This window comes from Antechinus flavipes, chromosome 4 (genome assembly GCF_016432865.1).
Source record: "Antechinus flavipes isolate AdamAnt ecotype Samford, QLD, Australia chromosome 4, AdamAnt_v2, whole genome shotgun sequence".
Classification (NCBI taxonomy): Eukaryota; Metazoa; Chordata; class Mammalia; order Dasyuromorphia; family Dasyuridae; genus Antechinus; species Antechinus flavipes.
In genome coordinates this window covers 311,116,254-311,130,525 of record NC_067401.1, presented here as the reverse complement: position 1 = coordinate 311,130,525, position 14,272 = coordinate 311,116,254, and the positions used below count along the sequence as shown (strand labels likewise).

The window sequence follows — 14,272 nt, the reverse complement described above, 5'->3', positions numbered from 1 at the left end:
TAACAGTTATTTAAAGATAAGAAACTATAGAAACTGTGATTCATATTTACCTTCTGCTATTTTCTCAATTTTGGAGAATAGAATGAGAATCAATAGATTCACTGATCTATTGTTCTATATCTTGAATTATAAGAAAAAATAAGAATAAAAATTAATAATGGTACTTAGCATCTTTATAGTTTTAAGGATTTAAAAATATTTTAGATACATTTATTCTTTTACTCCTCACAAGAATCTTGAAAGGTAGGTGTCTTCATCTTGGTTTTATAAATAAGGAATCTGAAGATCAGAAAGGTTAAGAGCTTGTCCAGGTTCCTCCACTGTCTGAGATAGTTTTTGAAATCAGGTCTTCCTGATTGGCACTGAAAAGATTTATACAAAATTGTTAGATCAACATGATGTAAGCTAGTCTATTATTTGTTGTTACCAATGTAATAGTCACTCTTTTTGGTTTAATTGCCTGGGTTTAGGAAGGGGGTAATGCTTAAGCTTTAACATCTATTCAAACTTTGATTTAATGTGATATTAAACAGCTCAACTGTTCTTTGCTATTAAATTGAAATCCACTTATTTATTTAAAATTATTTTATTATCTTAGGATAATCCTAGCCAGGATTACATACATTTCAAAACAACATTAACAACCACAACAAATTGGGATGATTTGAATTTTCTTAATTGTGTGCTTTGATTATAAACAGAGCTCTTTTACCAACCAGTAAACCAACTTGCTTTAGTTCAAATTCATTTTTTCAGATATAGTTGTGTGACTGAATTGATCTATTTTCCCATGTGCAAGGGTGGACTATTGTGCTAAAATTCAAAAGATTCTGCTTGTGGACTGTGAGAAGACAAATGATACATCTCTAAAAACGAGGAAAAAATAATAATATAATGCAGTGCCATGTTGATGAATGAGTAAAAGAAATAGAAACCTTTACCAATGGTCTTTTATTTTTGTTTAAGGAAATTACCTGTAAATTTAATACAGATGGAGCCATGATTACGTAGTTATAAAAGTAACATTTTACTGATGCATTTTCTTCACATTTGAATGTGATATTCTGTTATTTATTTCTTGGGGAAATACTTCATCACAGTGCCTTCATATAGAAAATGCTTAATAAATGCTTGTTGACTGATTAGCCAACTCACTGAGGTTGAGGCTTTAAGAGTAAAGATTTTTCATATATCTTGCGAGATTTTAGGAATTCCTCTCCCCCAAAAAGAGTAAAGATTTTTTAAGGTGATTTTTGGTTTCTATGATTTTAGTTGCATCCTTTGTCCTTAAGAATGTTTTTCTCCCAACTCTCTCTCTTCTCATCTTATTGAATCTCTTTTTCAGTGTTTAGTAGACAATTCAATGAAATGCTTATCTTTTAAACTTCATGTTGAACATCTTAAGAGTAATAGTTCATCAACTAGATATCTAATACCATCATCCACATCCCCAAACTGACTTTGTTACTTTTACTGAGATTTAAAAAAAAGGAAAAAAAAAGCTATTTTAAAAATTTGAAATATCTTAATTAAGTTACCATAAAAGTGAAAGGGAAAACTTCATTGTTTCATGGCTCTTATCTATTACCTAGACATAATAGGTAGAATATGAAATAGACCTAAAGCTTGAAATATATAACTCCAGATACTTGGCTACATCTCTGAATTTTGACTGTTGGTTAATACCTGTTAACTAGGCTAAGAAAATATTTAGAAGTGGGCAAAATTTCATAAAAAGGTCAAAATACTTTGAGATAACATTCTTCCTCAATTAACTTAATTTAGCTTCAAGGTAAAAAAATGCAAAGATATGCTTATCAGTTGGCATTAGTTCTGTGCACTTGATGTAATTGGGTGTCTTGATGTAAATAAAACATTGTATCCTTCTTCCCTTCCCTGAAGGATTTAAGGCAAATAATTGCTGTTTTCTTTTTTTGAGTGTGAAGATGTCAAGTTGTTGATATACACTTTTAGTCTTTTTTAAAGCATCAGGGAATTTATATGTTACTTTTCAGAGATAAAATGTTGTGATCAAGATCTGCTTCTAGGATATCTTTGGTCCCAAGATATTTTGATATGTTTTGATATTTTAGTATTGGGTTCTTTTTGGGGGCATATTCTTCCTCTTTCTGGGCTTCAGGAGTGAAGTCCAAAGTATATCTTCAAGAAAAACATAGCCATCTTCTAATATTTGACGCATCGACAAGTGAAGAGAGAGATTAGAATTATTTTGTTTATCTCAGAGCACCAAAAAGTAGGAAGAGTAGATGGCATTTTTATAGAGGACTAGATTTTGGCATGATGCTTTGGTAAGAATACTTTTTAAAAAAATTTATTTTTTTTAATTTTATAATAACTTTTTATTGACAGAACCCATGCCAGGGTAATTTTTTACAACATTATCCCTTGCACTCGGTTCTGTTCTGATTTTTCCCCTCCTTCCCTCCATCCCCTCCCCTCGATGTCAAGCAGTCCTATATATGTTAAATATGTTGCAGTATATCCTAGATACAATATATGTTTGCAGAACTGAACAGTTCTCTTATTGCACAGGGAGAATTGGATTCATAAGGTAAAAAGAACCCGGGAAGAAAAACAAAAATGCAAATAGTTTATATTCATTTCCCAGTGTTCTTTCTTTGGGTGTAGCTGCTTCTGTCCATTCTTGAACAATTGAAACTGAGTTAGATTTTCTCTTTGTCAAAGAAATCCACTTCCATCAGAATACATCCTCATACAGTATCATTGTTGAAGTGTTTAATGATCTCCTGGTTCTGCTCATTTCACTTAGCATAAGTTCATGTAAGTCTCTCCAAGCCTCTCTGTATTCATCCTGCTGGTCATTTCTTACAGAACAATAATAAGGAATACTTCTTATCAATGAGAGTTTTTCCAAAGTTGAGTAGGCTAGTTAGGGAAGAAGCCAGTTCCCTCTTATTTATTAAAGGCCTTCTAGCAGAAAATTGTCAAATAAATTTTTGTGCAGATTCTTTTTCATATCTGTTAAACTAGTTCTATAAACTAATTTTGCGTCTTTAATTCACTTTTTTGTTAGATGACTTACATTGAAATTATATTGCAAATTCATGACTGGGGATTTCTTATGCATCAAATTGGTTATATGTCCGTTATTTTGGAGCTAAAAAAGATGGGAAAATGTCAAACAATCAGTTTACAAAGGGATTTAATGGAAAAAATATTAAGAACATACTGTCTCATTGTTAGTTATTACTTGTTGCCTTGTTCAATTGCAGATTTGACCAGGTTAAAAATCTGATGCATTTTACAGCCTAGTATACAGAGTTTACCATTCCTTGAATAATAATGCACCTAGGCATCTAATTATGTTTTTGAGACTTCTTTCCATTAGGATGCCAAATTTCCTCAGTTTTCTCTGTCAAAATTGGAATGGTTGATGCATAAGGGCCCATTCCAGCTCAAATCTATGACCTATGCATAGGAACAATACATTCACAAAGGAGATTCTTTTCATGTTTAAAAATGTTTTGTAAAAAGCCCTAAATTTTAAAAGTTTTCTTATAAGAGTTTGACTTGCGGTATTTAAGATCCTCTGGGGCCCTGTCAGCAGAAAACTGCCTCACAGCATCATTTAGCATGGAAATGAAAGTAATTATGTTTTTGTGGTTTCTAAATTAGCTCAGCAAAAGTATTCAGGACTTTCTCCAGGGAAAGTAACTTTATTATGTCAACAAAATTTTATGAATTAGGTAAAATGTATTAAATACATTTGTTCTTTTTTCCCCTTCCTAGTGAAATCACCTTTATATAGAAATCACATTTATAAAAGGACATTTGGGATACCTGACACTATAGTGGTGTTTTAGCCAAAATTTTGGAGTACTTTGAAGCCAGGAATCTTCAGTGTCTTTGTTAAATTTTTAGGATTTTCATTTGTATAGAAACTCTAATAAATGGAAATCAATTGTGAATTAACCATTATACTTATGTGCTAATTGTAATACTCTATAGCAGAAATTTCAATTGTATATAATAGAAATCAGTATTAAAATAGATACATTTATAAATGCAGTTATGTTTAATTTATGTTATCAGAGACCTGAGTATAAACTTTTTTATTTTTTATTTTTTAATCTTTTTTTTTTTTCTTTTATGAGGCAATTGGGGTTATGTGACTTGCAGAGGGTCACACTAGGAAATGTTAATTGTCTGAGGCCGGATTTGAACCCAGGGTCAGTGTTTTATCCTCTGCCCTATCTAGGTGCCTCATAGACTAAATTTTTAAAAACAAAATAATTGAGAAATATGTAAGATTATTATTTGTATGAATTCAGTCCTGTTTACCTTTTTATGCTTCTCTTGAGTCATGTTTGAAGATTACATTTTCTGTTTAATAATTGGTCTTTTTATTGGAAATAATTGAAAGTTCCTTACTTCATTGAAGATCCACCTCTGCTGTTGAAAAATTATGCTAAATCTTGCTGGATTGTTGATTCTTAGTTGTAATTCAAACTCCTTTGTCCTCCAGAATATGGTATCCTAGGCCCTCTGATCCTTTATTGTAGAAGCTGCTGAGTGCTGGGTAATTCTGTATATGGTTTCTCCAAACTTGAATTGTTTCTTTCTGTTTACATATAATATTTTCCTTTTGATCTTGAAGTTCTAGAATTTAGCTACAATGTTTCTTCTCTTTTCCCCCTCCCCCCTCCACTTCGTGAGATTTCTTTCACTGAGTGATTGATGGATTCTTTCAGTATTCTTTTGCTCTATAGTTCTAGAATATCAAGGCAATTTTCTTTGATGATTTCTTGGAAGATGCTGTCTAAGCTCTTTTTCTGGTCATGGTTCTCAGGTAGTCCAGTGATTCTCATATTGTCTCTACTGAATCTGTTTTCCAGGTTGGTTGCTTTTCCAATGAGGTATTTTTACAGTTTCTCCTTCTCCTTCTCCTTCTCCTTCTCCTTCTCCTTCTCCTTCTTCTATTCTTTTTAGCTTGTTTGATTGATTCTTGATTTTTCAAAGTCATTAGTTTCCATATTCCCAAAGCTAGGGTTTTTTGTTTGTTTGTTTGTTTGTTTGTTTGTTTTTTTGGTGTGTTTGTTTTGGGTGAGGTAATTGGGATTAAGTGACTTGTTCAAGGTCACACAGGTAGTGAGTATTAAGTATTTCAAATGGGATTAGAATTCAGGTTCTCCTGACTCCAGAGCTGGTGTTATATCCACTATATCACCTAGCTAGCTCCTTCCTGCCCATTCTAATTTTTAACATATGATTTTCTTCATTTAGCACTTGTACCTCCTTTTCTATTTGGCTATGTCTACTTTTAAGGCTTGTTTTCTTCAGTCAATTTTTGTCTTTCTTTTTCCCAGCTGTTGACTCTCTCTTGCATACCCATCATTTCTTTTCCAGATTTTCTTTTTATCTCTCTTATTTTTCTTTTAAACTCCTTTATGAGCTCTTCCAAAAAATGCTCTTGGATTTGAGACCAATTCATATGCCTCTTTGAGATTTTGCATATAGGCATGTTGTTTTGGTGTTTTGATTTTTTGTCACCCTAGCAGCTCTCTGTGGTCAAGGATCTTTTTCGTTTCTTGTTCTATCTTCCTTATTTCCCTCCTTCCCCTCCTCCTTTTCCTTCCCCTTCTTTTCTTTCCCCTCCTCTCCCTTCTCTATTTCTCTATTTCCAGACTTTTAAGTCAAGTTCTCGGGCATAGAGGTCATTGTTCCAAGCTTTTTGTGTGGCTCTGAGTTTTGGGACACTTTGGCTTTTGCTTTGATTGCAGGTCCTGTCATATTTAATAACTTGCTCACAGCAATGGGGATAACCTGATCTAGTCTGGCCTTTTGTTGTCTAGTTTTCCAGCTGGCAATTTGCTTTTTGCATTGTAACTGGAGGCTCCACCATGTATGCTGTGTTACTGTTGTATTGAGCCAGGAAGGTGGGGGGGGGCAGATCTTGTTTGGTAAACTATGCTCTCATTGGCTTTCTGGGACATTGTTTGTGATGCTGGACTGCTGCCCCTTCACCCAAGTAAGATAGACCTTTCCCAGAGTCCAGTCTTAAACTAGAAAAATTGTGTCATTCATTCTCTTTGTAGTTTCTGTCATTTCTGAATCTGTTCAGATGCTTAATTTCCTGTTGTTTCCATGGGAAACTAGAGAGCTCAAGCAACTTCCTGGCTTCTCTCCATCTATGAACGTAGTCCTATGTTTCAGTTTATGGTATGTACATATTTTAGTTTTTCTAAATATTTTACTTCCTTGAAAATATTTAATTTTTTTTATATCTTAGTAAGATTATTTTTTATCTTGTACCTCTTTTCTTTTTAGAGGTAGGTGACTATATGTGTGGAAATTTCAGCTGCATTCAGTCTTAGTTTATGTGTTGGTTCATTTTTGCTGAACTGCTTTAATTATCTATTTTTCATTTGCTTTTATTATAACAGATAGTTTTTTTTTTTTTTTGGGTAGGCTAGAGGGAGATAAACATTTGGAAATAAAATGATGTAAAAACGAAATTTTTTTTTAAAGAAAAAAAGGTGATTTTTTTCTTTTTGATAAAATTTTGCTTTTGGAGTATAGAAAAATTATTAAAATATCCTCTATTCAGCCAAATTTTAAAACAAAAATGTCATTGGTCTTCAGATATTTTGCAAATAATTAACACAATAAAGTTGTCCTTATTCTCATTATTTGTCTCCTTTGCACTATTTTACTCTACTCCTATTTTCAATCAGTAGTCCAGAAATGTTGCTACAGATGAAAAAAACTAAATGAAAAGATCCATCTTTATGATTTCAGGTAATAGAATGAAGGGGGGAAAGCCAGTTTGTGAACAAAGTACAGCACATTCAACATCTCAGCAGAGTGATTAGATTCTGTTTTTTTCTTAAGTTGATTTTTGTCATAATCACAAACCCTAAAAAGCCCCCTTATGAGAATGCTTATTCTATTAGTACTGACCTATTAGCACAAGATTTGTTTAATTTACAAAGTGGAATTCTTTCTACCACTCTCTTTCACTTTTTTGAGGGACTGGTCAGAAAAACTTTATGAGTTCCCTGCTCTTTTGAAGTGAAAAAGCTGATTAGATCTTTACCAGTCAAGGAATAGACTCAGAAATTTTCTCTAGCTTTTGTTAATGATGCAAAGCCAACACCTAACAGAGAGGGAAAAGGTCAGTAAAAAGAGAAACTAATTATTTTCTTACAATCAAGAAACATTTCTTTAGTTTCCTTTTAAACAAAGGCCTAGATTTATTGTACTCTCTTGAATGAAGTTGCATTTAAATGAGCAAATAAAATACTTTTCTCAGGGGTGCAATAATCCCAGTTCCTAAAACAGTTTCTGAAACAAAGGGATTTTAACAATTTGGAAAAGTAAAAGTAGAGCAAGTCAACAAGTTAAAATAACTTGCATTTGAATGGTAAGATACATATATTTCTTCTAAATAAATCATTAACATAATGCAGAAAACTACATTTTTCAATATGTCATTGATTTGTGACTTACTGATGTTTTTTATTGCCCAGGTATCCTCATACCATTCATGCTATATTCATGCTTTTCATCTTCTGCGTTTGTTATCTGCTATGAAATCATATATGATTAGGCAGCTAAGTGGCATATGGGATAGAGCATAAGACCTGAGTCCATATATGATCTTAAGATAGCTCATTAGCTGTGTGATTTTGGTCAATTTATTTAATCTTGATCTGCCTCAATTTTGTCAATAACAAAATAACAAAATAACCTACCCTACAGGATTTTGGAAGACCAAATGAGGAAATATTGTAAAGTATTTGGTGAATAATAGATGCCCCACAATACTTGCACTAGATTCTCTTTTTTCTTTCCTCCCCTCCCCTCTCTTCCTCCTCTTTCTCTTTTCCCTTCTCTGTCTTAATCTTTCATTTATCTTTCAGAGGATCTGTCCAATGTGCTGAAGGCATTCCTACAGTTCATGGGAGGTACTGGAACATGTACTTGACCAGACCATTTCTCTTTTCTCCTGAAATATTTCCTTTAAACCAAACATTATGTAGTATTTCAGTAGAGATATGATATACTTAAAAGGATTGTAAATTTAGAGCTATATATTTTTTTCTTTTTGATTGATTTTTCTTGTGCAGCTTGTGCAGCATGATAATTTTGGTACTATGTATAAAAGAATTGCACATGTTTCACATACATTGGATTACTTGGTGTCTAGGGAAGGGTTGGGGAAGGCAGGGGGGACAAATTTGGAATACAAGAATGAATGCTGAAAACCATTTATGCATATGTTTTGAAAAAAAATGTAGAGTTAGAAACAACTTCAAGTGTTACCTTGCCAATTTCTTATTTTATGTATGAGGAAATTGAGCATCAACATAGCTAATTGAATTATCTAGGGTCATACAGAATATAATTTACAGAACTGAACTTTTAACCTAGGTTCTTGGATTCCAAATATAACACTTACTCTTTCCCTTCTCCCCCCATCTTCCATATAAAACTATTCCCAATGTATATCATGCCATTGCTTTTTGGACCATTCAAAAATTCTAATTTAATAGAAATCACGGTGTTTGAAGATTCTCCTTCATAGTGGTATCACTAGAATTATATTTGTGGAAAAGCTGGGTATTTATTGTAAAAATTAAATTATAATCATTAACAATATAGTAAATTTTCCTAAATATGCATCAGCTCCCCTCTCCATCTATTCAATTCCTGACTTATTTAATGCTTCTCTGCAAGTAGATAGATAGGTGTTTGTGTGTTTGTATGTGTGTATGTGTTTATGTATGTATATGGATTAGTGGTCTGACCTTCCAAATTATAAATTATAGTTTTTACTAAGAGCATATTTTATCTATTTAATTTTTCCTATATGATTTATTAGGCCAATATTATTGAATTTTTTTTATAACATTTAGGAGGCCCTAAAATATTCTGAAGCTTGCAGAAAACATTCTCCAGAATAACATAAGAACCTATGGGCCCTTATTCATCTCTTGACCATAGTTAGAGGATTATTGGCCACAGATGTTTTTGTTGTTGTATTTATCTAGAAACACAGGCATCAGTGTATTAACATTCCCTCGTATGACTACCCCCATGAGAAAACTCTCATTTTTTTTTAAACTCTCACTTTTAACAAATGTGAATCATTCTGTAAAACAAACCAAAGCTTTGAGAATGAATGCCTGAGAATGAATATCTGATTCTGAACCTCAAGTTATTAGCCATTTCTAAGAAGAAGAAGGTATTTTTCTTCACTGGTCTTTTAAAATCATGATTGGTTGCTGTTTTTGTTAGATTTCTGAAATTTTACAGATCATTTCCCCTCACATTGTTAAAATTATTGATTAAATTATTCTACTTCTTCTACTTACTTCACTGAATATTAATTCTTATGAGTCTCTGTATGTCTGAATATAGCATGTTCGTCATTTTTAGTTGTATAATAAAATTCTATTTTGTTTGTATGCCATAACCTGTTTATATATTCCCAATTTATGAAAATTGATTTTCTTCCCAGGTGTTTGCTTCAAAAAAAGGTACTGCTGTAAATATTTTTTTTTTTTTTTACTTAGGAATCTTTTCTTTCTAACCTTGAATTTGTGGGGTACGTGATTAATAATATCACTGGTTTAATACATAGGTGTAATTTAATATCTTTCTTGGTATGATTTCAAATTGTTTGGGAGAATAATTAGACCAATTAATATTTCCTCCTGTGGTGTATTAGTATATCTACAATCCCTCCATTGGCGGCAATATTTTTCATTCTTTTTTTCTGTTTTTTTAAACCAAATAAGGGTATAAAGTGTAATTTCACAATTCATCTTTTAAAGATGTTTATCTTCATTCCTCACTGGCACTTCCAACAAGGGCACACAAAATATTGAAGTTGATTTTTATACCTTTTATTTATTTGCCACCATAAAAAGTTACTACATTTTCATACATATGAGTTCTTTTCCTCATTTTTTGATCTCTTTGAGTATATAGAGTTATTATCATTATTTTCATTATTACATATTATCATCACACATTTAAGACATGATGATAAAATTTTTATTTCTTATTTTTCTCTCGTTTCACACTGGTTACACTCTTTCAATATTTCTCATCATGCTGTGTGTACATGAAATAAGATTTGATGAGATAAGATTTGAATATGTGGCTTTTGATGGTAAGAATTCATTTTTTAGATGTAGCGAATGGATTATTTTCATCTTTTAACACTAATTGTACACAAAGTATCTGCATGTAATCATGATTTAATTAAAATGTCTGTTCAATCTATCAAATGAAATTGGAGTGCCTTGTTGAAAATGGAGTAGTAGACTGAATTTATTACCTACAAGTGTAATGTTCTTCTCTCAAATATATTGTTCTCTGGGAGCAGGTTTCTTGGGGGCTTCTGGAGGCAGCTTTAGTTTCATTTCAAACTAATCATCCCAAATGCAGCCAGGGAGTCAAAGTCCAGATTCTTTATTTTCTCTTTCCAAGTATTGTCTCCTTCCTTGGGCCCGGTTAGTTTTCTTAGAGGCCTGTCTCTCTCTTTGCTTCCTGCTGCTAGTCCTTTGCCTCTGCCAGCATCAGCCTCTCCTACTCCAAATGTCTCAAGCCAGCACAAAGGTGGAAGTTGGAATGAATCTGACTCCCCCTCCGAGAATGGGCTGGTGAGCTTCTGTGTCTTAGTGGGCTTGTCCTTTAGTGGGCTTCTTCTTATATATGCTCTCTTAAAGGTGTGAATCTTGAGGAACTCTAATAAGTACTAAGTATATCTAGAGAATTGTTAAGCACCTGGCTAAACAACCTTTATCTCTATCAATTCCACTGACTTAGCACCTTGTAAGAATTCTAACATATAAGCAGGACTCAGAGAGTCATCAGAATAGGAATTTAGGCTTGTAAGAAATATGAGAAGGTCTATTTTTCCTTGGAAAGTAGTGATAGCTATTTGCTGCCATACTGTGACTTTTAATGAGTAACTATTGATTGTTTAGAGCATTGTCATATACTCCCTTTTGTCCTGGAGGGTATTTTAGGTTTTATTTGTAACCTATCAAATGTATCATACTATATGACAAATTTATCATAATTATAATCCAGAATGGATCCAGCCAAGCTGCTGTTACCAGCTTTTTCTTGGGCACATAAAATAAAATAAAGTCACCAATGAGACATCACTAAATAGGAGATATTCTGTTTAGACATAATAGGAAATAGCAAAATAATGGTCTATATTGGTGTCCTTAAATATGAGAGGAGGTCTTCAGTTGTTGGAATCTTTACAACATGTTAACTCATTAGAGTTGATAGAGACAATAATTATCTAATTTAGCATAGTACTTAGTAAATTCTCTAAATGAATCTTCCATGGGAAGACATACCTTCCCCCCTCCTTTTTAAAAACATTTTTGTATTTAATTGTTTAAGAGATATACACAGTGATATGTGAAGAGAAAGAAAAGACTGGGAGAATAATGGAAGTCATTCTGAAGGAAGATGATTTTGGAGTAAACTTTAAAACATAGGTTGGACTTCAAACCTATAAAAGTTAGGTGGTTTTGAATAATTTTTTAAAATAGTAATTGCAGGCATATGAGAAGAAACTAGATAGAAGATCAGAAAAAATAAAGACAAACAAGATAACTTTGAAAAAGTGTATGTTGAAATTATTATATACTTTAAAAACAAAAGCTGTATATAATGGAAACTTGAAATTTCATGCACATTTTTCTTTTTTTAGCTTTGTTCTATAAATGAAATTATTTGTTTAATTTAATATTTGTTAAATTTATAGTAAAAAGGAATTAAGAATAAAGTAATTATGATGATAAAGAATAGAATAAATAAAAAGATATAAATAAGAAGGCAGCTTTGGGCATCCTTCTGATCCTTTCATAATATTCCAAGTACTTAAGGTGAAAATTATTGCTATAGACAAGACTTTATTCATATCCTATATAACTCCTTGCCTACCCCATAATAATGCCAATGTAACAATGATCTCAGAATTTATGATCTCAGACTTCATTATCAGAATTACAAATGATGTAGATGTGTATCCTTACAAGTGACTCTATCCCAAACTAAGATTTTTCTTTGTATATCTTTAGTAGGGAACAATCTATCTGCATCATATTTCTCCGAAAAGTTGACAGTTCGATTTCCCCTTCTCCCATAATAGTTCCTCTGGAATTACATAATGTATTCATCTTTTTTTTTTCCTCTCTAAAAAGATTCTTTCCTATTTATTGGGGATAGAAGTCTTCTCATCATACTTCCCTCAAATTATGTTCCTACTCCTTGGAAGTGGATCCTCTTCACTTTCTCACGTACAGATTTCAGTCTGCTGTTATAGCTATCACTGACCTAATTTCAATCCAATTCCAGTAAATATTTATAACCATTTATGACACTAAGGAAAAGTAGATCATTTATTTGAATTTTTCTTGCTCTTGGAACTTTCTTCCTCTCTCTTACACATCAGGAAGGTGAGGCTTGCTTTCTCACTTCTTACAATAGATAAAGAAAATTTAGTGCAAAGAGCACTTAGATAGGAGCCAGAACGTCAGAGATCTTATCCCAAATCAACTGCTCATTTCTTCACCCAATGATCTGGAGAAATTTTTACTTCACTTGGCCAATGTTTTTAATTCCACTTTGTATATTGCTCAGGTCTCATATCCTGGAAGAGATCTTTTTGGTACTTAAATGTTCTCTCTTAACTCTCCAAAATGCTTTGTTTTTATTCTACATATATCTCTATACTTAACTGTGAATATGTTGTCTGTTGTAGTACAGTGTCATTTCCTTTCTAACAAGAACCTATATTCTTTTGTCTTTCTGTCCTTCTGTGGTTAACACACATAAGCCATTCAATAAATACTGAATTAGTTTAATTTGGCATAATGATATTTCTTTGTCTTTCCTCATCGAATTTTTGTGAGGATCAAGTTAGATTTATTAATGAAATGTAATGAAACAAGCTTGCCCATCCTTTCCCCATATTTATCTCTATTTTCAGTGGTGTGCGTGTATGTGTATGTGTGTGCTCATGGATATTTATACAACATAATTTATTTTTGGAGACCACATATTGTTTACAGAGATAAAACAGCAATTTTTAGTTGAGTTTCTTTAAATGACAACTTCATCTTAGAAAAATTAATTATTCTCACATTACTGTGATCCATCTGTGATTAACATTTAGGATGTGAGCAAAATCAAAAATGTAATACAATAAATACCTTTTAATCCTTTTGGAAAATTCAGTGAAAATAAAAGTCATATATCATATATTCTCCTTCCACAGTGGGAATTGTGTAGAAATGAGGGTTGTAAACATTTTTCCTTTCATCCTGACAGGTAATATTTGAAGCTGAAGTCTCAGATGGGAGAAATGGCTACATTGCCATTGATGACATCCAAGTTCTCAGCTATCCTTGTGGTAAGTGTGATTAAGAGTTGTGTTTTCCTGGGGCTTTTCAAGACCTATTTGATATTGGCAGTGACTCGAGTTTTCATCACTTGATCAGTTCTCTCTTTTTTTTTCCCCTGTCTTCAGCATTTCTCTTTACAGCCTATAGAGAAACCATTTTTTATGCTATTATGGGTTGTGTAAAGAGTCTTGAAGAAAATATTCCATCTCTGTTAATCAATTCAATTGTAAAAACGTTAAATAAGTTCTTATTAATTGCAAGGCCTTATATATATAACTAAAGAATTCAAAAGGTACATAAATTACAGATTAAGATTTATTCTGAAGTTTTTATCCAGTATCCAATAGAACATTAGGTCTACAATAAGGAAAAGTCATTTTTAAAAAATTTATTTCAGTTCTCATAGTAATATTGTGCAGATCATATAACCTTTTTTTTCTTCCCTTAATACTTGACTCCTTTTTCATCAATTTGTCTAGATAATTGTTATATCGTCTATGTACAAAGAACATTGACTTGAGATTTTTTTTCTATTAAATAAAAAAAAAGTGGTAAGAACTCTAGCAGCAGATGCAATTACTGACTGGTACATAGGGACAGACTTTATCAGAACTTTTTTTTTTTTTAAGTTCACAATTGAAAACATTGGCAGAAATACACATACATACATATGTATGTACAGTGTTTGTACAATGTGTACAGTGCCATGATGTTGTTAGAAATGTTCTTAAAATGTTCTTTAGGGGGGAAAAATGCTAAGTATAGGAATTAGTTTTGCCTATTCTAGTCCAAATATTCAAGTAGATTCTTACGTCAAATTGGAATGCTGATTAACCTGTTTTAACATA

General features: G+C 32.2%; 1 protein-coding gene across 1 annotated transcript in view; it reads left to right on the top strand.

Annotated features, from left to right (window-relative positions):
- PTPRK (protein tyrosine phosphatase receptor type K) overlaps nucleotides 1–14,272 on the top strand; it is a 539,585-nt gene that overhangs the window by 155,381 nt on the left and 369,932 nt on the right. The window contains exon 3 of the mRNA XM_051997718.1: nucleotides 13,351–13,432. Within this exon, the coding sequence (XP_051853678.1) occupies nucleotides 13,351–13,432 (82 nt within the window). The remainder of the gene's footprint in view (nucleotides 1–13,350; nucleotides 13,433–14,272) is intronic.